The sequence below is a fragment of the Pristiophorus japonicus genome, chromosome 9, assembly GCF_044704955.1.
Source record: "Pristiophorus japonicus isolate sPriJap1 chromosome 9, sPriJap1.hap1, whole genome shotgun sequence".
NCBI classification, from domain to species: Eukaryota; Metazoa; Chordata; class Chondrichthyes; family Pristiophoridae; genus Pristiophorus; species Pristiophorus japonicus.
Genome location: NC_091985.1, coordinates 104,487,852 through 104,511,902, shown reverse-complemented (window position 1 = coordinate 104,511,902; position 24,051 = coordinate 104,487,852). Strand labels below are relative to the sequence as shown.

Sequence of the window (24,051 nt, the reverse complement as noted above, 5' to 3'; positions counted from 1 at the left end):
CTAAATGGATTGAATGCGTAATCATGTCATTCAGCACATCCACTGCCACCATTGAAAGCCTCCGGAATATGTTCGCCACCCGTGGCTTGCCCAACGTGCTTGTCAATGACAATGGACCGTGTTTCACCAGCTCGGAATTCAACGAGTTTATGACCCGCAATGACATTAAGCATGTCAGGTCTGCCCCATTTAAGCCTGCATCCAATGATCAAGCGGAATGGGCAGTCCAAACTATCAAGCAGAGTTTGAAATGCGTGATGGAAGGCTCCTTGCAGACTCGCTTATCTCGGGTTCTGCTCAGCTACCGGACGCGACCTCACTCACTCACTGGGGTTCCCGCTGCAGAATTGTTAAACATAAGAACATAAGAATTAGGAACAGGAGTAGGCCATCTAGCCCCTCGAGCCTGCTCTGCCATTCAACAAGATCATGGCTGATCTGGCCGTGGACTCAGCTCCACTTACCCGCCCGCTCCCCATAACCCTTAATTCCCTTATTAGTTAAAAATCTATCTATCTGTGACTTGAATACATTCAATGAGCTAGCCTCAACTGCTTCCTTGGGCAGAGAATTCCACAGATTCACAACCCTCTGTGAGAAGAAATTCCTTCTCAACTTAATGAAGAGAGCACTCAAAACCAGGCTATCCCTAGTCCACCCGGATCTAAATGATCATGTGGAAACCCGGCGTCACCCGCAAAACATGTACCACGATCGCGTGGCTGTATCACGTGACATTGATGTTAACGACCCTGTGTTTGTCCTGAATTATGGTCATGGTCCTAAATGAGTTGCTGGCGCTGTCTTGGCCAAGGAAAGGAATAGTTTATAGTCAAACTATTGAATGGACAAACGTGCAGAAAGCATTTGGATCAGACCAAACTGAGGTTTACCAACAACCAGGAACAACCTGAAGAGGACATCACCATCATCGATCCACCAACACACATCCAACCAGCAATCGACCTCGCTGTCAATCAAGAGGATGAACCCACCATTCCCAACAGTCCTGTCAGACCAGCCGCGCCGCAGTGCAGCAATGGTCCGACCAACTCCTCCATGCCAGAGTTTGAACTCAGACGATCAACCAGGGAACGTAGGGCCCCGGATCGTCTCAACTTTTAAATAATTTGTATCAAAGCCTTTGGGGGGGAGTGATGTTATGTATATAAACATTGTAACTGTGTAAGACTTGCCACCAGAGGGCACAACTGTTGGAGGCCCAAGAGTCATCTGCACACCTCATGCAAGGGAGTATAAAAGGTTGTCTGCCATGCTGCTTAGGCACTCTGGAGTTGTATTAAAGAGACTAAGGTCCAATCAGTTTTAGCTCACTGTACTCAGTCTTGTGGAGTTCTTCCATACTTAACAAGGCACACACCATCTCTTCCGCATGCAACTGCCCTAAACACCTTGAACCTCCCAAATCACCAAACAGCATGCCCAGTAAACCTCCTGGGAATCAGATCGTCCTCACCAACTAAAATGCTGTTAATGGGACACTGTCCCACAAAATAACCAGAATAATAAAAGGATAATTGGCAAAAGAACCAGAAGAGTGATGGGGAGAGCATTTTTTACACAGCAAGTTGTTATGATCTGGAATGCACCACCTGCACGTTTGGTGGAAGTAGATTCAATAGTAACTTTCAAAAGAGAATTGGATACCAAAAAGGAAACATTTTCAGGGCTATGGGAAAAGAGCAGGAGAGTGGGACTAATTGGATAGCTCTAAGCATGATGGGCTAAATGGTCTCCTTCTGTGCTATATTATACTATAATTTTATATAAAGTTAACTTTTATTGTTATAACTCTGTAGCCAGCTAGGAGGCTGAATATTTCCAATATTTTCTGTTTTTATTAGGCATTTACCATGATTCATCATGATATTGTAAATTGGCAGTGCCCACGTACAGATGGATATTAAGAATATATAACACAAATAAAGTTAACATGCTAACCCAAACCTAATGCTTTTCAAGTTTGCAAAATTTGAGTATCATTATTCGAACCTTAAATATTCCAGTTGGGATGACTTGAGGTTATGTGTTTGATTTACACAGTATCCACACCTGTCCAAGTCTTGCACATTCTGTGGACCATTGTATCCAGTAAATATAATAGCTGAACAGCTACATACTTAAACAGGATTGCACTGAAAACACTGTCAGCAATATGAATGTTTATTACCAGAGGCTTTTTTATTAGTAGTAGCGGCACACCCAAAAATGAAATGCTTAATACGCTTGTTTTACTTATAAAGTGACAGTCCAGCCTGAAATTCAAAACTGTCATAAGGCTCACTACTACAAAACTATCATGGTATTGTATTATTGTACTAAGATCGTGCTAAAGAGCAAGTGGTTTGTCAATATAATTATAAACAATGAGAATTACAGACACTACCCATTATGCTATTAGATTAGGTTAGGTTACGGGGTGGGGGGTGGGGGGGGAATATATCTTAGATTTTGTGTTATGTTTATTTCTGTGGCAGTCATATTTCAGTGAAGACATTTCTTTATCACACCTCTCAGTTATATTAAAAAGAATGGATTTCATAAGGTCTATAAATTAACAAACTGCTTCAGGCTGCATTTACTGCACAAAGTATACCGCATCCCTTTCTAAAGTAAAAAAAACATTAGGTTCAATAATGTAAATAGGAGGGGAGTACAGCACATGAGGGGAACCTGGTGCACAGTCACAAAGCACCGCTCGAAATTCTGCTTTAAAGCACTAATCATGTATTTAACACCTTGCTGTATCAGGCTTCAGATTTGACATTGAGTAGGAATGATTCCCATTTTTATTTGTATGGCCTACTTTAATTTCATGCTATGTTCACTATTTAAACTTACCTGAGACCATCTCTTCTTGTGCCGGATTTTCTGCTTGTCTTTCAAATGAATGTATATAGTGTTTCCATATGGAAGGGTGTAACTGATTCTTCCACCGTAAGGTGTCTCCATTATGGTTTGCTTTACAATGTCATCATCTTCCTGTTCATCCTTGGAAGTCTGTTTATCACATGAAAATATCCTGTAAAATAAATATTTAATTCCAAAAGTTTAACTGCAGGTTCCTTCTTGAAATTGGAATCCATGCTATTTTATTCCTCAGCAGTGTGACAGATACATGTCATGTACATCTGTGATGCTGGTGCAGACTTTTTACAATTGCATGTTCGCATAGCACCTTAAAATTGTATGGATCACTAGCACCTTCTGGAAAGTTCCCCCTCCCACCAATAATACCACCTGCTTAAACAAAATCAAACTACTGAATTAAATTGGCACCAGTAGTCAGAAACGAACCATATTTTTGTTATATTAATCACATTCTTTTTAAGTATTTAGTTTTTCAAAGGTGTCATGATGTGGATACTTGTGCACGGCTAGGCAAGGCTCGCAGTTTCTAGTTCTATTGTGCCATGTTTGTCTGATCCAATATTTAGCTGAAACTTTATTCAAATTTGAATTGTACAATTCTACAGTTGAGAGCCATTATTATAAAATACTATCAGAATGCAGTCAACAATAAAGTTCTAGGCAAACATTTTTTTGTGTTCTATTACCTGAATAATTATTAATTCAACATGCTATATGGATCAAATGTATCCATTTTGTAATATGAGCTATATTGACTTATGATTGCAAATGGTATTATCCATGTTTTATGAATTTCGGTACACTTATAGAATAAACATCTTGCTTTAGTTCAGACATTTTACTATTTGAATGAAATCTCAGAATCTAGTACGTAGTTTTGGAATTTTTGATAATTCTTTCCTCCACGCAAGGACTTTAGATTGAGTTATGTTTAATTGTTGTGTTTTAAAACAAAGTCAATTTTCACAGATTTAAAAATGGCACAGGCCCCAAGTATTGAAGGTGTATTAAAGCTATATGAGCCTGTGCATGGAATGTCATGGCTCACGTTCTATTTGAAACTGACATAATGAGGGCCCATTGTCTCATCCTTGGCCCAGTAGTTAGGATGGCCTCTTTCCATTTTGAGAATAGCAGAAGATATTTTGTTTAAACTCATAAACCAAGGGGAGGAGGGAGGAGTAGTCGATTTTATTGACAAGCTAATTGGTGAATTATTGAATGGGGAGGAACATAGAGTCACAACCCTCCCACTGGCCATGACATGGAGGCAAAAGACGAAGGGACACGGGGAGAGTTAGATTTCAAACAAAGGACTGTGAATCGCAATTTTTAGGTTGGGGTTAGAAGCTTTTGCAGTTAGAAGTTGTTCGGAGAGAAAGATATTCTAAAAGCAGGGAAGACAGCCCACAAAAGGGCCACAGTTCAATTTTCCTCATTTTTCAAGGAGAGAGTTGAGATTGATTGAAGCAAGTGGAATTTGCTTTATTGTTATTATGTTTGTTCACTGGCTGTCTGTAAAATAACGATTCACTAAATGTTTTCATCCACCTTCAGAGCGAGCGGAGAAGCATACATGAGACCACATGTGAACGATACTATCAGGCCGGATTACGAGGGAGTCCTATCGTTACAGCCTGGGATTAAACTATTAGATGTTAAGCAGTATGGGCAGAAACCTGAACATAAGACACTTGACCACTTACTTAGAGTGACTAATATCACTGGGTCCAAGAGAATATCTAAGGCAGTCCTGAAACCTGCAATAATAGTGTTATATATGTGGACTTGTATTTATTATGTACAACCACCAGAGGGCTCATCCCCTGGAGCCCCAAGGGATTCCATAATCCCTTGGGAGCACAGGTATTTAAGGCGGCTTCATAGGTTGAAGAGGCACTCTGGAAACCTGCAATAAGAGACTAAGATCACACTTTACTTTGAGCTCACAGTGTTCAGTCTGATTCTTTCTCCATATACTACAACTGGCGATGAGATACAGATGGCGAACCCAAAGATGTAGAGAACAATGGGCTCATTTTCAGAGGGAGATGATTGGGAAACTTTTGTGGAGCGACTCGACCAATACTTTGTGGCCAACGAGCTAGATGGGGAAGAGAGCGCTGCCAAATGAAGGGCAATCCTCCTCACCGTCTGTGGGGCACCAACGTATGGCCTCATGAAGAATCTGCTCACTCCAGCGAAACCCACGGAGAAATCGTACGACGATTTGTGCACACTGGTCCGAGAGCATTTGAACCCGAAGGAAAGCGTTCTGATGGCGAGGTACCGGTTCTACACCTACAAAAGGCCTGAAGGCCAGGAAGTGCCGAGTTATGTCGCCGAGCTGAGACGCCTTGCAGGTCATTGCGAATTTGAAGGACATTTGGAGCACATGCTCAGAGACTTTTTAGTACTTGGCATTGGCTACGAAACCATACTTCGCAAACTTTTGACTGCAGAGACCCCAACCTTGAGTAAGACCATAGCGATAGCCCAGGCGTTCAATGCCACCAGTGACAATACAAAGCAAATCTCTCAGCACACAAGTGCTGCTACAAGTATTGTGAACAAAGTGATGTTGTTTTCAAATCGTAACGTACAGGGCAGGTCACACATACCTGCAGCTGCACGTCCGCAGTTAACCTAGAGTCCACCATCAAGGGTGGTGAATGCAAGGCCATTAACACCTTGTTGACACTGCGGGGGTGATCATCGTTTCCATTCATGCCGATTCAAAGAGTACGTTTGCAAGGGCTGTGGAACAATGGGACACCTCCAACGAGTGTGCAGGTGAGCTGCAAAGCCTGTTAAACCTGCAAACCACCATGTTGCAGAGGAGGACAGATCCATTGAGGATCACGATGAACCAGAGCCTCAGATAGAGGAGGCAGAGGTATATGGGGTGCACACATTCACCACGAATTGTCCCCCAATAATGCGCAATATTGAACTAAACGGACTCATGGTGTCAATGGAGCTGGACACGGGCACGGGCCAGTCCATCATGGGCAAAAAGACTTTCGAAAAGTTGTGGTGCAACAAGGCCTCAAGGCCAGTCTTAACTCCAGTTCGCATGAAACTAAGAACTTACACGAAAGAACTGATTCCTGTAATCGGCAGTGCTACTGTAAAGGTCTCCTATGATGGAGCGGTGCACAAGCTACCACTCTGGGTGGTACCGGGCGATGATCCCACGCTACTCGGCAGAGGCTGGCTGGGAAAGATACGCTGGAACTGGGTCAACGTCTGAGCACTATTGCCCGCTGACGGCACTTCGTGTGTTCAGGTCTTAAACACATTTCCTTCGCTGTTCGAACCAGGCATCGGGAAATTCCAAGGAGCAAAAATGCAGATCCACCTAATTCCGGGGGAACGACCCATCCATCACAAGGCGAGAGCAGTACCGTACATGATGAGAGAAAAGGTAGAGATCGAGCTAGACCGGCTGCAACGAGAGGGCATCATTTCACTGATCGAGTTCAGCGAGTGGGCCAGTCCTATTGTCCCAGTCCTCAAGGGAGGCGGCACTGTCAGAATCTGTGGCGATTACAAAGTAACTATCAATCGTTTCTCTCTGCAGGACCAATACCCACTACCAAAGGCCGACAACCTCTTTGCAATGCTGACAGGAGGAAAGACGTTCACAAAGCTGGATCTGACTTCAGCCTACATGACGCAGGAACTGGAGGAATCATCGAAGGTCCTCACCTGCATCAACACGCACAAGGGCCTTTTTGTTTATAACAGATGCCCGTTTGGAATCCGATCAGCGGCGGCGATATTTCAGCGAAACATGGAAAGTTTACTGAAGTCGGTCCCGTACACCGTGGTCTTCCAGGACGACATCTTGCTCACAGGTCGGAACACAGTCGAGCACCTGCAGAACCTGGAGGAGGTTCTTAGTCGACTCAACCGCGTGGGGCTCAGATTAAAATGCTCGAAGTGCGTTTTCCTGGTGCCTGAAGTGGAGTTCTTGGGAAGGAGGATTGTGGCGGACGGCATCAGGTCCACCAATGCGAAGACGGAGGCAATCGAGAACGCACCGAGGCCACAGAACGTGACGAAGCTGCGGTCGTTTCTGGGACTCTTGAACTACTTTGGTAACTTCTTACCGGGTCTCAGCACACTGCTAGAACCACTACATGTCTTACTACGAAAAGGGGGTGAATGGGTTTGGGGCAAAAGCCAAAAAAATGCCTTTGTAAAAGCGAGAAAATTGTTATGCCCAAACAAATTGCTTGTGTTGTATGATCCATGTAAGCGTTTGGTACTAGCATGTGATGTGTCGTCATATGGCGTCAGATGTGTATTGCAACAAGCTAATGATTTCGGGAAACTGCAACCAGTTACTTATGCATGCAGGAGTCTGTCTAAGGCTGAGAGAGCCTACAGAATGATTGAAAAAGAAGCATTAGCGTGTGTCTATGGGGTAAAGAAAATGCATCAATACCTGTTAGGGCTAAAATTTGAATTGGAAACTGACCATAAGCCACTTATATCCCTGTTTTCCGAGAGTAAAGGGATAAATACCAACGCATCGGCCCACATCCAGAGATGGACGCTCATGTTGTCCGCATACAACTATGCCATCCGCCACAGGTCAGGCACAGAAAACTGCGCCGATGCTCTCAGTAGGCTGCCATTGTCCACCACGGGGGTGGAAATGGTGCAGCCCGCAGATCTAGCCATGATTATGGAAGCATTTAAGAGTGAGCAATCACCCGTCACTGCCCGGCAGATCAAAACCTGGACAAGCCAGGACCTCTTATTATCTCTAGTCAAAAGCTGTGTGCTTCACGGGAGCTGGTCCAGTGTCCCAGTGGAAATGCAGGAAGAGATAAAGCCATTCCAGCGACGCAAAGATGAAATGTCTATACATGCAGACTGCTTTCTGTGGGGCAATCGAGTAGTGGTCCCCAAGAAAGGCAGAGACACCTTCATCAATGACCTCCACAGTACCCACCCAGGCATCATAATGATGAAAGCGATAGCCAGATCCCACGTGTGGTGGCCCGGTATCGATGCGGACTTAGATGTTCACAGATGTAATACATGCTCGCAGTTAAGCAATGTACCCAGGGATATGCCGCTAAGTTTATGGTCTTGGCCCTCCAAACCATGGTCTAGGGTACACGTCGACTATGCAGGCCTGTTCTTGGGTAAAATGTTCCTTGTGGTTGTAGACACATACTCCAAGTGGATTAAATGTGAGATTATGTCGGCTAGCACGTCCGCTGCCACCACTGAAAGCCTACGGGCCATGTTTGCCACACACGGCTTACCCGATGTCCTGGTGAGCGACAACGGGCCATGTTTTACCAGTGCTGAGTTCACAAAGAATTCATGACCCATAACGGTATCAAACATGTCACTTCTGCCCCGTTTAAACCAGCGTCAAATGGTCAGGCAGAGAGAGCAGTGCAAACCATCAAGCAAGGCTTGAAGAGGGTAACTGAACGCTCACTGCAGACTCGCCTATCCCGAGTCCTGCTTAGCTACCACACGAGACCCCACTCACTCACTGGGATCCCACCTGCTGAACTGCTGATGAAAAGAGCACTTAAAACAAGGCTCTCGTTAGTTCACCCTGATCTACATGAACAGGTAGAGAGCAAGCGGCTTCAACAAAGTGCATACCATGATAGCGCAAATTGAAATCAATGATCCTGTATTTGTTTTAAATTATGGACAAAGTCCCAAGTGGTTTCCTGGCACTTTCGTGGCCAAAGAGGGAAGCAGGTTGTTTCAGGTCTACCTTTCAAATGGACTCATTCACCGGAAACACTTGGACCAAATCAAACTCAGATTCGCGGACTATCCTGAGCAATCCACCTTGAATCCTACCTTTTTTGATCCTCCAACATACACACCAGTGGCAACCAGCACCATGGTTGACCACGAAGCAGAACCCATCATCCACAGCAGCCCTGCAGGGCCCAACACACCAGACAGCCCAGCAAGGCCAGCTGCACAGCAGCCCAGCGAGGGTCCAACAAATTATTCAACACCAGCTTTCACATCGAGACGATCAACCAGGACAAGAAGAGCCCCAGATCGACTCACATTGTAAGTAGTTACACTATTGACTTTGGGGCGGAATGTTGTTGTATATGTGGAGTTGTATTTACTCTGTACAACCACCAGTGGGCTCATCTCCTGGAGTCCCAAGGGATTCCATAATCCCTTAGGAGCACAGGTATTTAAGGAGGCTTCACAGGTTGGAGAGGCATTCTGCAGACCTGCAATAAGAGACTAAGGTCACATTTTACCATAAGCTCACAGTGTTCAGTCTGACTCTTTCTTCATACACTACAAATAGGTTATATCTATTTTCCAAGCTCGTTTTCTAACATGATGTGTAGGTGGTAGTCAAGGGCTTGTTGATATTATTACATGTTTCATATACAGGACAATTAATTCATAAATAATGTGAGATAGTTCCAGTACCTGTAAATGTCCTCCATTGTGCAAACAAGACTCTTCACATATTCATTGACAACTCTTTCCTGCACATTATTAACTGCACTGGTGAGATGAAAAGCATCATCAAAATAAATGTGCGTTTCAAAGTCAAAATTGTCCTTATGTGATTTTGAAGAGCTTGGTTTGTATTTGTCCAGCCTGCAAAATAAGATAACATTGGCTAAGTGAGGTTTAGATGTGCCAAAGCAGGCACTGTACATTGTGGAAATAGTTAATGTATGATGTCTTATGTCAGTATCCGATGACTAATAAAGATTACATCAACTGTTATCTTCATGAACATATATTCAGGTCGGATAATAAAACTGTCCAGAAAAAAAGTTACTATAAACTCGAGTGCTCGACTATCAATATGAATGTTGCTGGTTTAGATTTCAGTGCAGCATGCACTGTGACTCCATCTGCTTTATTTTGCTGAATGTTGTCAGTGCTTTGCTGGGTCATTACATGGTGCACCATTTAGAAATGAGAAATCCTATCTTCAGGAGGTGAATGAAGGTTAGCAGCAACTGGCTTCCCTGCTTTGGAATATGTCCCTTCTGCTTGCTAATCACAGAACAGAATTGGTAAGGTGCATGGTGGCATGACTCCCTCAACACGGAAGGAGGGCAATGAACAACCCACAACAGAAATGTGCTAGAAAATTGATAACCAATGAATATTAGAATAGTAATACTCAAAGCCACAGAATGAAGAGTAAGGGCCGGTTCGAACAATGCACTTTAGTTGGACAGGTAGAGAGGCACTGGTGGCAACCTCAGAGTTGGCCATTCATCAGACCTGAAGGCAGCACAGTGATCACGTGCAGGCAGACTGAAGATGGGAATAACTTTCCTTAGAAAAAAAAATTAGCTGGGCTACTTGATTAATATTCTGATTTTATTGTGTTCCCCCACCATAAGTGATAGGCAATAAATTGTGTGGTCCATCTCCTCGCAGACAGTCTCCCCTCACTACCACTATTAAGGAAGCTGCCAGATGTGCAAAAACTGCTCAAGTGCCCGGATATTCCCTCCTTTTTTCAGGGTGTATTCCCCAGTAGCACAGCAAAGATTGAGGAAAAATATCATGGACAATGAACCCACGTCCTACCATTAAATGGCAGTGTAACACCAATGTCCTAGGAGGAGTGTTTGCTAGTGCTGCTGGGGAGGGGTAAAACTAATATGGAAGGGGGATGGGAATCTATGCAGGGAGACAGATGGAAGTAAAATGGAGGGCAGAAGCAAAAGGTAGAAAGGAGTTAAGGAAAGGTGGAGGGCAGAGAAATCAAAGGCAAAAATCAAAAAGGGCCACATTACAACATAATTCTAAAAGGACAAAGAGTGTTAAAGAAAACAAGCCTGAAGGCTCTGTGTCTCAATACGAGGAGCATTCGTAATAAGCTGGATGAATTAACTGCGCAGATAGCTGTTAATGGATATGATGTAATTGGGCTTACGGAGATATGGCTCCAGGGTGACCAAGACTGGGAACTCAACATCCAGGGGTATTCAATATTCAGGAAGGATAGACAGAAAGGAAAAGGAGGTGGGGAAGCATTGCTGGTTAAAGAGGAGATTAACGCAGTAGTAAGGAAGAACATTAGCTTGGATGATGTCGAATCTGTACGGGTAGAGCTGCAGAACACCAAAGGGCGGAAAACGCTAGTGGGAGTTGTGTACAGACCACCAAACAGTGGTATTGAGGTTGGGGATGGCATCAAACAGGAAATTAGGGATGCGTGCAATAAAGGTACAGCAGTTATCAAGGGTGACTTTAATTTATATATAGATTGGGCTAACCAAGCTGGTAGCAACACGGTGGAGGAGGATTTCCTGGAGTGTATAAGGGATGGTTTTCTAGACCAATATGTCGAGGAACCAACTAGAGAGCAGGCCATCCTAGACTGGGTGATGTGTAATGAGAAAGGACTAATTAGCAATCTTGTTGTGCAAGGCCCCTTGGGGAAGAGTGACCATAACATGGTAGAATTCTTTATTAACATGGAGAGTGACACAGTTAATTCAGAAACTAGGGTCCTGAACTTAAAGAAAGGTAACTTCGATGGTATGAGACGTGAATTGGCTAGGATAGACTGGTGAACGATACTTAAAGGATTGATGGTGGATAGGCAATGGCAGACATTTAAAGATCACATGGATGAACTTCAACAATTGTACATCCCGGTCTGGCGTAAAAATAAAATGGGGAAGGTGGCTCAACCGTGGCTAACAAGGGATAGTGTTAAATCCAAGGAAGAGGCATATAAATTAGCCAGAAAAAGCAATAAACCTGAGGAGTTGGAGAAATTTAGAATTCAGCAGAGGAGGACAAAGGGTTTAATTAGGAGGGGGAAAATAGAGTATGAGAGTAAGCTTGCAGGGAACATAAAAACTGACTGCAAAAGCTTCAATAGATATGTGAAGCGAAAACGATTAGTGAAGTCAAAAGTAGGTCCCTTGCAGTCAGAATCAGGTGAATTTATAATGGGGAACAAAGAATTGGCAGACCAATTGAACAAATACTTTGGTTCTGTCTTCACTAAGGAGAACAAAAACAATCTTCCCGAAATACTAGGGGACCGAGGGTCTAGTGAGAAGGAGGAACTGAAGGAAATCCTTATTAGTCAGGAAATTGTGTTAGGGAAATTGATGGGATTGAAGGTCGATAAATCCCCAGGGCCTGATAGTCTGCATCCCAGAGTACTTAAGGAAGTGGCCCTCGAAATAGTGGATGCACTGATGGTCATTTTACAACATTCTACAGACTCTGGAGCAGTTCCTATGGATTGGAGAGTAGCTAATGTAACCCCACTTTTTAAAAAAGGAGGGAGAGAGAAAACAGGGAATTATAGACCGGTTAGCCTGACATCGGTAGTGGAGAAAATGTTGGAATCAATTATTAAAGACATAATAGCAGCACATTTGGAAAGCAGTGACAGGATCGGTCCAAGTCAGCATGGATTTATGAAAAGGAAATCATGCTTGATAAATCTTCTAGAATTTTTTGAGGATGTAACTAGTCGAGTGGACAGGGGAGAACCAGTGGATGTGGTGTATTTGGACTTTCAAAAGGCTTTTGACAAGGTCCCACACAAGAGATTAGTGTGCAAAATTAAAGCACATGGTATTGGGGGTAATGTATTGACATGGATAGAGAACTGGTTGTCAGACAGGAAGCAAAGAGTGGGAATAAACGTGTCCTTTTCAGAATGGCAGGCAGTAACTAGTGGGGTACTGCAAGGTTCTTTGCTGGGCCCCCAGCTATTTACAATCTGCATTAATGATTTAGACGAAGGGATTGAATGTAATATCTCCAAGTTTGCAGATGACACTAAGCTGGGTGGCAGTGTGAGCTGTGAGGAGGATGTTAAGAGGCTGCAGGGTGACTTGGACAGGTTAGGTGAGTGGGCAAATGCATGGCAAATGCAGTATAATGTGGATAAATGTGAGGTTATCCACTTTGGTGGCAAAATAGGAAGACAGAATATTATCTGAATGGTGACAGATTAGGAAAAGGGGAGGTGCAACGAGACCTGGGTGTCATGCTACATCAGTCATTGAAAGTTGACATGCAGGTACAGCAGGCGGTGAAGAAGGCAAATGGCATGTTGACCTTCATAGCGAGAGGATTTGAGTATAGGAGCAGGGAGGTCTTACTGCAGTTGTACAGAGCCTTGGTGAGGCCACATCGTGAATATTGTGTGCAGTTTTGGTCTCCTAATCTGAGGAAGGACATCCATACTATTGAGGGAGTGCAGCGAACGTTCACCAGAGTGATTCCCGGGATGGCAGGATTGACATATGAAGAAAGACTGGATCGACTAGCCTTATATTCACTGGAATTTAGAAGAATGAGAGGGGATCTCATAGAACCGTATAAAGTTCTGATGGGATTGGACAGGTTAGATGCAGGAAGAATATTCCCGATATTGGGGAAGTCCAGAACCAAAAGTCACAGTCTAAGGATACGGGGTAAGCCATTTAGGACCGAGATGAGGAGAAACTTCTTCACTCAGAGAGATGTGAACCTGTGAAATTCTCTACCCTAGAAGGTTATTGAGGCCAGTTCGTTAAATATATTCAAAAGGGATTAGATGTGGCCCTTACAGCTAAAGAGATCAAGAGGTATGGAGGGAAAGCAGGAATGGGCTTACTGAAGTTACATGATCAGCCATGATCATATTGAATGGTGGTGCAGACTCGAAGGGCCGAATGGCCTACTGCTGCACCTATTTTCTATATTTCTATGTTTCTAACACACTCCAAGTCATTTGAACAAGCAGGAAAAAAAAATCATAGGCCGGGAATTTACTCTTGCAAACAGAATTGCCGCTGCACTTCTGGCAAAGTTAAGGCAGTGGAGAAGAGCTGCTACAAGGAAATTAGCAGAAAGCCTCACAATGTGGTTAGATAAGGTGTAAACGATCACAACATCAGATGAATGGATTTAGCTACATATACAACATCAGCAATGAGTTTTAATTGTTATTATTACTTTGTTATACAGGATGGACAACATTTCAACAGTAAGTAAATATGTGTGGTTAAAAACCTAGAAGAGAAACTCCCATATTGGTTTTGATATTAGTGAGGACAAAAGCTGATTCCTCTGGATTTACCTGAATATTGAGGTAAGGATCTTTGACATTTCGTCCACTGTTTCATGCCACATTGTTGCACACAAATATATCATAACATGGTCCGATTTCCTATTCATAAAAATGTATTCATGTTACTATTATCAAATCTGTTCTAAATAATGTATTATCAAATCTATTCCAAATAATGTACAATGCTAGGAATGTATAGAAACCACAACTTTTTAAATTATATCTGGCTCATTCAAACTTTAAGGAAATTATTTTACATTCACGTTGTTTGGAAGACATTTTATGGGGCCAATTTTCCTAATCTTTTCCCCCAGGTCAGGGAAATGGTGGGAGAGACCTATTACACCAGTTTCTCTGTGCCCCCCACCTTCTTTACATTGCCCCAAGATTTCTGGGGCTTGCCGTTAGCTGGACCTGCATCTGCAGTAGGTGCAGACTTAGCATTCGGATGTTAAAGCGATATTGATATTGAGGATGCCATTCATATCAGAAGGTAAGGTGGCAAGCCAAAGATTACCTCCAAATTAGGAGCAATATTTTTTTTAAGTATCTGCCACATCTTTGGATATTAGGGTTGTTGATTTTGGTTGAACGCATTCTTGGAGGGTTCATCACATGGCTTCCCGTCTCGAACCACCCTGCCTCACACCATTGGTCACCTTCTTCATGACATTCCACCTTCCCACGCCAATTGGAAGGTGAAGGGTGAAGACTTTCCATTACTTGATTGGATGAAGTTTGGCTGTTAATCAAACAGCCTTTATTCCCATGTCCAATATTTTCATAAAAGTGTTCTTCAAAGAAAATGATTGTTTTTAATGCTCCTATGATTTTTCTCCTGGGTTTCTCGCAATAGTGTCCTTGGTATCAACCTTCATTCCTGGAGACTCCAGGTCAGTCCTGAGAGGCTGGCAACCCTATTGGATAGCAGGGCCTTTTGGCTGCTGCTGTCTAACGGCAGACAGAAGGCCCCAAAGCTAGTGGCTAGGCCCATGCTACAGGCCTCTGCACCTGCACACCTTTCTCCTTACTAGTGCAAGGCCCTGCCGGAGGGCAGGCCTACCATGGGTATGACCGGACAGACACAGTGCTCTTCAAGCACACCGCACCTGTCCAGCACCAGAGCAGAGGGTGGCACCAGGAAATCGAGCTCTTTATGTATGAATGAACTGAAACATTGTAGTCTACTAAATCTCATTGGAAATGATGGGAATACAAGATTTGCGCTAATTAGCATCAGAAAAATGCATTTATTGGTGTTAACGCTCTGCAGGATTGTCTGCCATTCATAACTACCTACTGCATATTGGTTAAATGTAATTAGCTATCAGCTGAGTTACAGGATTGACCAGTGCTTCACACAATATCAAAATATTTTATTGAGGAAGAGAGAAAAACTTGATATTAAACATTGTTTTTACCCGACCAGCACTGTACATCTCATAAACTCCCCACCATCAGTGCTGATGGTGCCTTTGGAGAAATGTGTTACCATCCCAACTAAGACAGACTAGTTGAGGCTATAGACCTGTTGGGGGACAGAAAGGCGTCATTTAAAAAAGAAAGGAATTGGTCATCCAGCACTACACTGCACTTTGAGCACTGCAATGCACTGAGGATCTTTGCAGACTTGGCTGTGAATTGTTCAAAGAAATTTCCCTCAGGGTAAGGTATAACAGAGCCAAACTTGGCACCTACTGTAGTCATTCAATAAGGCAACAAGCTGCTGAATCTATCTCCACAGTAGAGTGGTAACAGTGAGTGAAGTGTATTGTGTGTGGGCCCTTGGAGCAAGATATCTTTCTATTAAATATCAATGAGAAAGTATAACAGAGGGATGTACCTTTTAATTTTCTCATCTTTCTTTTTCTGGACCCGTGTGTTGAGCAGCATTGACTGTTCCATGAAGACTGCTTCGTATAGCCAACGAACAAAGAGCTGGGATGTTCTTTCAATCCTTTGAATGTGCTGGCCCCACACATAGAATGTTGAAAAGAACAGCCCCAGCCAAAAGCATATAGCCAAAGACCCAAGCAGTGCCAAGCCTACTCTGTTGGAATCTAATATTGCCCGCGCTCTGCAAAGGCTGCGAGGGATTTCTAAAAGCAGGATTTGTACAGCGTCGCTATTGTTGGCGGTTTTTAAATTGTGGCAAAGGGCGGTCAGGTTAAAGGTGACCTCCTCACCATACTTGCTGGAAGTGTCATAAAGCACAATCAAAAATGCAAACAGCACGATTGGAGTGGCTAATATGGACGGCACGATGAAGCTGCGTCTGACAGCATGCATTTTACACACCAGAACGCCAAACCAATGACAAAAGGCAGAAGAAAACGCCTGTATTCCAAAGAGGCTCAAGATAATTTTTAAATCAAATTGCGAGACTGTTTTCATATCTTCCCAGTTATACTCCTTGATTGGGATCCATGCTACCACTACAGCACCAGTGACTAGAATTTTAACTGTACTGGTACAAAGATACGTGATATTTCTAGTGTGTCGCAAGCTTTCCCTTATATTTTCCATCCATCCAATTTTACAATACAATGTAAAGTTTTCCCACCAATTGAAAGATACTAGTATTAAGGCAACTATTGTAAGTCCCACATACAGTTGAATGTGTTTAACCTCCTCTGAATGCTGCCGAGGGTTGTGGGCTACAATAAAAAGCAACAGGCCCAGGAAAACAAAGCCAAAGCCTACCAGTGGGAGTAGCATAGAAGGTTTGAGGGGTCTCAGCTGAAATGCTACTTGCAGAAGTGAGGGAAGAAGGCAAACACCATTCAAAATGCACAGATTGGTTATAATGTCAAAGTGAGGCATGCAGACCAGCACCAGGACAGAAGTGCCAAAAGCAACAATTGCTTCGATGAAGCAAACCTGGCAAGAGAAGGGGGGAACAAAAAGAAAGTTCAAAAAAAGCTAAATTATAATGTTGCAATACATTTAAACAAAGTCAAACTTGGAATAAAGTGTTGGATGGAAAAGGTTTTTTAATCACGTTCAGTTAGTTTTATCCATTTTGATATGTAAGTTCCGAATTTTCCTCTCGCACTGCACTGATTGGTTTGGTACATTTTTAGGTCATGCCTTTTGGCGCTGAGGGAAGCACTAAGCTTACAGTAATAAAGCTATTCAAACATCAGGAATAGCTTCAGAATTGAACTATGAACCCTAAGCTATGAAAATAAATGTAATAATCAACTCAATGTGACATTTAAGCATCTTGCCTTCAATCTCCCTTTATTTATCTTCTTCCTTATTCTCTATGTCCTTTTTAAAATTTGAACTTTAATTTTACTCTTTGTTCTAATATACTCTATCCTAGTTTTTATTTTCTTTGTTTATATAACACTACCGATTCTCTTCAGGTTTTGTTCAGGTTTTGCCCACGGAACGATAGGATAAAGTAAATTTCTAAGTGGTGCTGTAGATTGTGATACCGGGATCTGCAGCTTCGGGAGTTTATGAAGTCCCATCTAGTGATAGAAATGTGCAGCTGCAGGCATGACTGTGCTACAGGATGCTGTGATCCAAATAAGGAGTGTGGGACGAACTTGTCATATTTAATATATGAGATTAAATATTCAACTTATTTATTTTCTTTCTGCCTCTTTGCTTCTTCCAATGTGTGTTTTGAGAAATAACTTTGAAAATTTGGCAAAAACAGTTCCAAAGGAAGTTACTCCTACACAAAGAGCACTCCTGGCTGAGTGAACTCACTGCACTGAATATTAAAGTTGTCTCTTTCAGCTTTTACTCATTTAGGTTTAGATAAAGCAGATTTGCCATCAATTACTAATTCCTCAAACTTCCTGCTTTGTGTCAACTCATTGTTAATACATTATCATAGAGTACAAAATATTTGTATAACTTAAACAAAGAGATGTTTAAATTAGAAAAAAGTAAGTACAGAAGCACTTCGACCTTAAAATTGCACTGTGGGATATGTGCTAAATTCATCTGTCTTAAATCCCTCTCTTTGTCATTTTAACAGAGGTGTTAATCCCTTTAAAATAAATAAATTAACATTTGTATTTCTCATTTATTACTATGTAATTTGAGGTTCTACATACAAAACTATGCAAAGTAATTAATGAATTTGCTCTGCCTTCAAAATTTCACCTAGAAAATTAGCATTGTTTTTTTTCCAAGTTTTCTTTTAAGCAAATCTAAAAATTTCCACAGAAATTATTTTAAAAATTGGAAACTAAAATTCAGGAGGTTCAGCTTACCATTATTAGAATAGACAATGGGGCAGCATTGGATGATCCAAATGATGTTTTCCATAAGGCCTTTACAAATGCCAGAACATCAGGCACCAGTAATACACAAGCTAAGACAAGGTGAGTGAAAAGTTTGTTTTCAAATGGTGAGTGAGCGTTTGACGTGCTGATCAATAAAAGAAGACTGGTCTGCAAAACATAAAAGTGTATGTTCGTCAATACTAATATCACTCATTTCAACACATTGGAAAGGTACAAAATGGTGACTCTAATCTCACAAGATATTACCGCAGTAGGTGCAGAATCTAAAGTGATAAGCTCACTTTATAAGAGGGTTAATCACAAAATGGTCATGGAACGATTTCCGACATCTTCCATGCCAGGACCTCAAGCCTGGAGACCACAATGGGCCCCACGTTTCCCCTTAGCTGACCTGTACACCAAGTTGAACCCAGCACCAGGTCACTGGCTGGACGGGAGACTGCTGCTGAGGAAATTTCCAGTCTAACATCCCTTATAAGGAAATCAAAATTTTAGTGTGAAAAGCATGGTACAAACTGGAATGGATGATGAAGTATAAATGATCACTCAAACAAGAATCTAGGCAACAGCAATTAACTCATAACCTGAATATTCTAAATGGCCATTCTGCTTCAAGGATCTTATCCTTGATAGTGCATCAGTCTGATGGACTAGTGTTAGCCATGGCTCAATGGTAGCACTCTAGTCTCTGAGTCAGCAGGTTGTGGTTCCAAGCCCCACTCCAGGGAACTGAGCACAAAATCTAGGCTGAAACTCCAATGCGGTAATGAGGGAGTGCTGGACTGTTGGAGGTGCACATCTTTGCGATCAGATGTTAAACCAAGTACTCTCAAGTGGGCATAAAATATCCCATGGCACTATTCGAAGAAGAGTGGAGTTCTCCCAGTAACCTGGCTAACATTGATCTCTCAACCAACACTTAAAACAAATAATCTGGTAATTTATTTCATTGTTTGTGTACTTCAAAAAGTACTTTGTCGGTTGTAAAGCTCTTTGGGACATTCTGAGGTCGTGAAGGGTGCTCTATAAATGCAAACTCCTTCTTTATCTTGTGGTCCACAGATCTGTAGCAATAATACACCACAAGACTTAGTAATTAATTTGCAACATGACAAAACATGCTAAACACTTCAAGGTTTATTTTACTTCCAGTACTGTTTGTTCAAGCGGTTACTGACCTTGCTGAGAAAGGTAAACCCAAGCACACAAACTCCAAAGACAAAGCAGATTATATACTGCAAGAACAGCACAAATTTCCTGGTGACTTCTTCTTCATCATTTATCGTTTTTAACATGAAGGGATCCCATGTTTTCCTGAAACTAGATAAAAAAATATATATATACATATATAATATTGCAACTGCTGTACATTGGATTTTGAAGATTAATCACTGTGAGTTTAAGATTTGGTATTGTTTGTTTTAGGCAAAATTGACAATTTTTTACATAACATTTAAAATATAGCACAATTATGGTAACTATTAATAGGTGAAGCATAGGAGGTATTAAGTGAAAGAGTTCAAATCAAAATTTATTTAAAGTACAGCATCTATCATACATTCTTCAAAGCTACAGTATTCAACTTGACAAATTTCATTTTAATTAATTTGATTTTAAAAGAAAATCAACATGACAAATGTCAGGATTTATACTTACTTTGCTATGTTAAAAAGTATTTATTTCATGTTACTATTCAGTTTTTCTATTACTTAGTTATTTTTATTTAAAGATGTTTTCCCTCCACACAATGCATTTAAACCTTTCAACTGTACATGTTAGCAGAACATGTTGCTTTAAATAAACATGGTGCTCTAAGATTTACAATTTACCAAACCAGCTATAAATCTTGATATTTAATATCAAGTAGTTAAGTGGCATAATGCCAAATATTCACAGTTCAAATATTTTACAGAATTATTTGTATATCTTTCTATGTATTATTTTTGAAAATGATAATTAATATTAACAATCCCATTAGTAACATTTAAAAAAAGCTTACCTGCTTCTGTACAGTCTTTTCACCTCATTGACATCCTGATCCTTACTCTCCATTTGTTTTCTAATAGTTAGCAGAGAAATATCTTATTTACAAGATTATTCAGCTTGCATCTAAAGCTAGGTACATGGACTGTTATATATATATCTGCCTTCAATTTCTCCATATAGGTGTGGTGTTCACATTATATAATCAGCCACACCTATCTTCTTAACTACGTGAAAGATCATTTTTTTGGCGTGAGCAATTTTAATACAGCCACAGATATGGAGAATACATTTCTGGCCATTCCCTGAAATAATGGATTGTTTTTACTGATTAACATATTTAAAGGTTGTGTTCAGTAACTATAACTAAGCATTTAATGGCAGTGGGTTCAGAATAAAAATTTCAAGCAGCATTTTTACTGGCCACTAAACAATCAGCCTGAGACTATAAGAATATATTCACTGCAACTACACAGAACTTTTTGTTAACAGTTTCATCAAGTAGTCACCCAGTTCAATCCGTTTGATGTCTATTGCTAATCTGAAATCCAGAGCTTGAGCCTTAGGCTCAATGTCTGTTTGTCAAATTCACCTAGCTGAGTGGGTTTTGTGAAGCTTTAGCCAGGTTGCTACACAATGCCTTTTTACCAATTTCTTTCTATAAATTAAATAACTGATGTGTGACTCCATTTCTCACAGCTGTTGGCTCAACCACTATTCATAGCACTGGCCTCTCTGTTAACCTCCAGATCCAAATCGTGGACATAAGTAAAGGGCAATCACAGAATTGATTGTATGAGTGAGGAAAATTGGATGCCTCACTCATAATTATGTAATATATATAGCTCTACCCAGTGGACTACTGTGACACTGCAGCCAGTGCTGTTTTTTTTTGACAAACAAACATTTTTTATTCAGAACATAGTTTTCTACATTTGCAAAATACAAGACTTTGTTACAAAGCAAGCTTCCAGCTGCAACGGAGGCTGTTCGGGAGAGATAGTCACCTGCCAACTACCTCCACAAAGAATAGCAGTGATGTCCCTTTAAACCCCCCCCCCCACCCCCACCCATGCAGAATTGTACCAATTCAGACAAAATGTGATGTGGTCACCATTATCCAATTTAATTAAAGGCTACTTTTCTCAAGTTAGCAAGATTACACAGTTCAGGTCACCTGACAAGCTTCCTGACGTTATCAGCCATCTTGCTACTTGTGTGTTTGTGATGTCGTACTGAAAACATAACATTTGGCGACGATAATGGGATAATCGGATAACAAAGCTGAAATTTGTGTTGATAGATGATTCAGCCATCTGACAGAGGCTTCTCTGTTTTGATTAACAGCTAAAAATCCAAGGTAAATTACAAGCACACTTGGCTGAACTGCCAGAATCCAGATGGCCCAACCGATGGGAATAATAGGGTGCTTGGGGGAGTTTCAATACGACCGTGAAAGTTTTGGAGCATATGTGGAGCGGCTAGAAATGTTTTTCCCTGCAAATAATATCATCCAAGTCCCCAATGATGAGAACCATAACTGGGTGTGTTGGAAAGAAAACAGGCTATTTTCTTAACTGAAGCAGGGCCCGAGGTGTATGAAACCCAGAAAAAATTGCTTGTGCCTGTCAAGCCAAAGGACACATCACTTAAGCAGATTCTAAGGAAGTTAGAACAGCACTACAGCCCCTGGAAATTGCTGAAAGTTATCGTTTTGGAATACGTGATCAGTTAACCAACGAGAATATCAGTGAGTATATTTGTAGCATTAAAAAAGCTACCTATTTACTGTAATTTCGGAAACTTTCAGGACCGCGCATTGCGAGACCGTTTTGTTTGTGGGATGAAAAATGATGCGATCAGAAGAAAGTTATTGACAACTCCTAACTTGACTTTTGATTTAGCTTGTCAGACAGCTATATCAATGGACATGGCCGACCAATATTCCCGAGAATTTCGTACCCTTTCCAGTCATCAGATCGAGGTGAATCGCCTTCAGGTTAAAAGTAAAAGGCAGTTGGGCCCCAAGATCTCAGCAACTGGCAATGGTAACAGAGCATTGAAATCATGCTATTGGTGCCTGGGACAACACATTGCTCAAAGTTGTCTATATGCCAAGGCAGAGTGTTTCTTCTGCAGGAAAACTGGACATCTTGCGAAGGCATGCCAACTGAATAGTAAACCGACTTTCAAAGCTATAACTAGAAATTCCCAGAGACTACACAGCGTGGAAGAAAAACAACAGGACGAGGAGGTTTTAGAGCTACACATCATCAGGAGCACGAGGGTAACTAACAGCGATTCAAAAAGTATCATTATCCAAGTAGATGTTGCAGGAACCAAGATACCCATGGAAATCGACACTGGTGCATCGACAAATTGCATGATTTCCCATTGGAGAAATACAAGATAGAGCTGCGAGGCTACTCGGGAGAGAGCATTCCTGTGGTAGGTCATATCACCATACCGGTGAAATACAAGGATCAATTTCAGAGCTTGCCTCTCTTAGTAGTGGCAGGAGACAAGCCTGCCTTACTAGAAAGAAATTGGTTGGGATCACTGAAGCTGGATTGGAATGAGATTTTTCTTGTTGAAATGAGATTTGCATTAAAGGATGATGTCATCAAGAAGTATTGGAAGGTGTTCTGTGAAATGGGCAGTCCGATCCAAGGTTTCCGGGTGAATGTCAGGGTACAGAAGGACCCGTTAGACCAGTTTACTGCAAGCCGCAACCCGTACCATATGCACTCAAGGAGAAAGTTGAGCAAGGACTCAAAAGACTAGAGACTATTATCTCTAAGATAGATCTATGTAATTGGGCTACATCCATTGTTGTAGTACCTAAGTCCGATGGCCTCGAGTCTCGTCGCCAAGAGTATGTAGAAAACAAGCGCAAGCAGCGGAAGGAGCATGTGGCAAACCAGTCCCACCCATCCTTTCCTTCAATGACTGTCTATCCTACCTGTGACAGAGATTGTAATTCCCGTATTGGCTTGTTTAGTCACCTAGGAACTCACTTTAGAGTGGAAGCAAATCTTCCTCGATTTTGAGGGACTACCTATGATGATGATGATGGTAAGATAAGGTTGTGTGATGATTATAAAGTAACTATAAACCAGGTTCTAGAGGATAATCTCCCCAATACATTGCCAAATATAGAAGATTTGTTCACAACATTGACAGGTGGTCAGATCTTCTCAAATTTGGGTTTTATGAATGCCTACTTACAGCTTGAACTAGATGAGGAGTCCAAGTCATGCTTGACTATAAATACTCATCTAGGCCTATATCAATTTAATAGGCTACCATTTGGAGTGTCTTCCGCCCCCGCCATATTCCAAGAGGTGATGAACCAGATTTTGCAAGGTATTGAAGGGGTAGTATGTTATTTAGATGACATTCTAATTTCAGCACCAAACAAACAAATCCATAATAAAATATTGAATAAAGTCCTCAAACAGCTAGAGAAGCACAGAGTATGAGTGACTGCTCACAAGTGTGAGTTATTTGAAAATTCAATGGAGTACTTAGGGTACAGAGTAGACAAAGATGGTTTACATCCAACCAAGGGAAAGCTGGATGCAATCAGAAATGCACCCACTCATAAGAATGAACTTTGATCATTTTTGGGTCTTTTGAACTATTATGGGAAGTTCTTACCAACTTTGGCTACAGTGTTACATCCACTGAATGAACTATTGAAAAAGAAGGTACATTTGTAAATGGTCAGAAGAATGCGACACAGCATTCAAGGAGTGTAAAAGCAAACTGGTAGAGAGCACCATGTTAGTTCATTATGACGTATCTAAGGAGATCAAGCTAGCATGT

General features: G+C 41.6%; 1 protein-coding gene across 1 annotated transcript in view; it reads right to left on the bottom strand.

The window, feature by feature from the left end:
* LOC139273161 (chitin synthase chs-2-like) overlaps positions 1-24,051 on the bottom strand; it is an 80,252-nt gene that overhangs the window by 41,216 nt on the left and 14,985 nt on the right. Inside the window, exons 3-9 of the mRNA XM_070889665.1 lie at positions 20,240-20,299; positions 19,419-19,560; positions 18,208-18,387; positions 15,816-16,852; positions 13,982-14,071; positions 9,343-9,516; positions 2,863-3,043 (exon numbers count right to left, since the gene is read on the bottom strand). Coding sequence (XP_070745766.1) covers positions 2,863-3,043; positions 9,343-9,516; positions 13,982-14,071; positions 15,816-16,852; positions 18,208-18,387; positions 19,419-19,560; positions 20,240-20,299 — 1,864 coding nt within the window. The remainder of the gene's footprint in view (positions 1-2,862; positions 3,044-9,342; positions 9,517-13,981; positions 14,072-15,815; positions 16,853-18,207; positions 18,388-19,418; positions 19,561-20,239; positions 20,300-24,051) is intronic.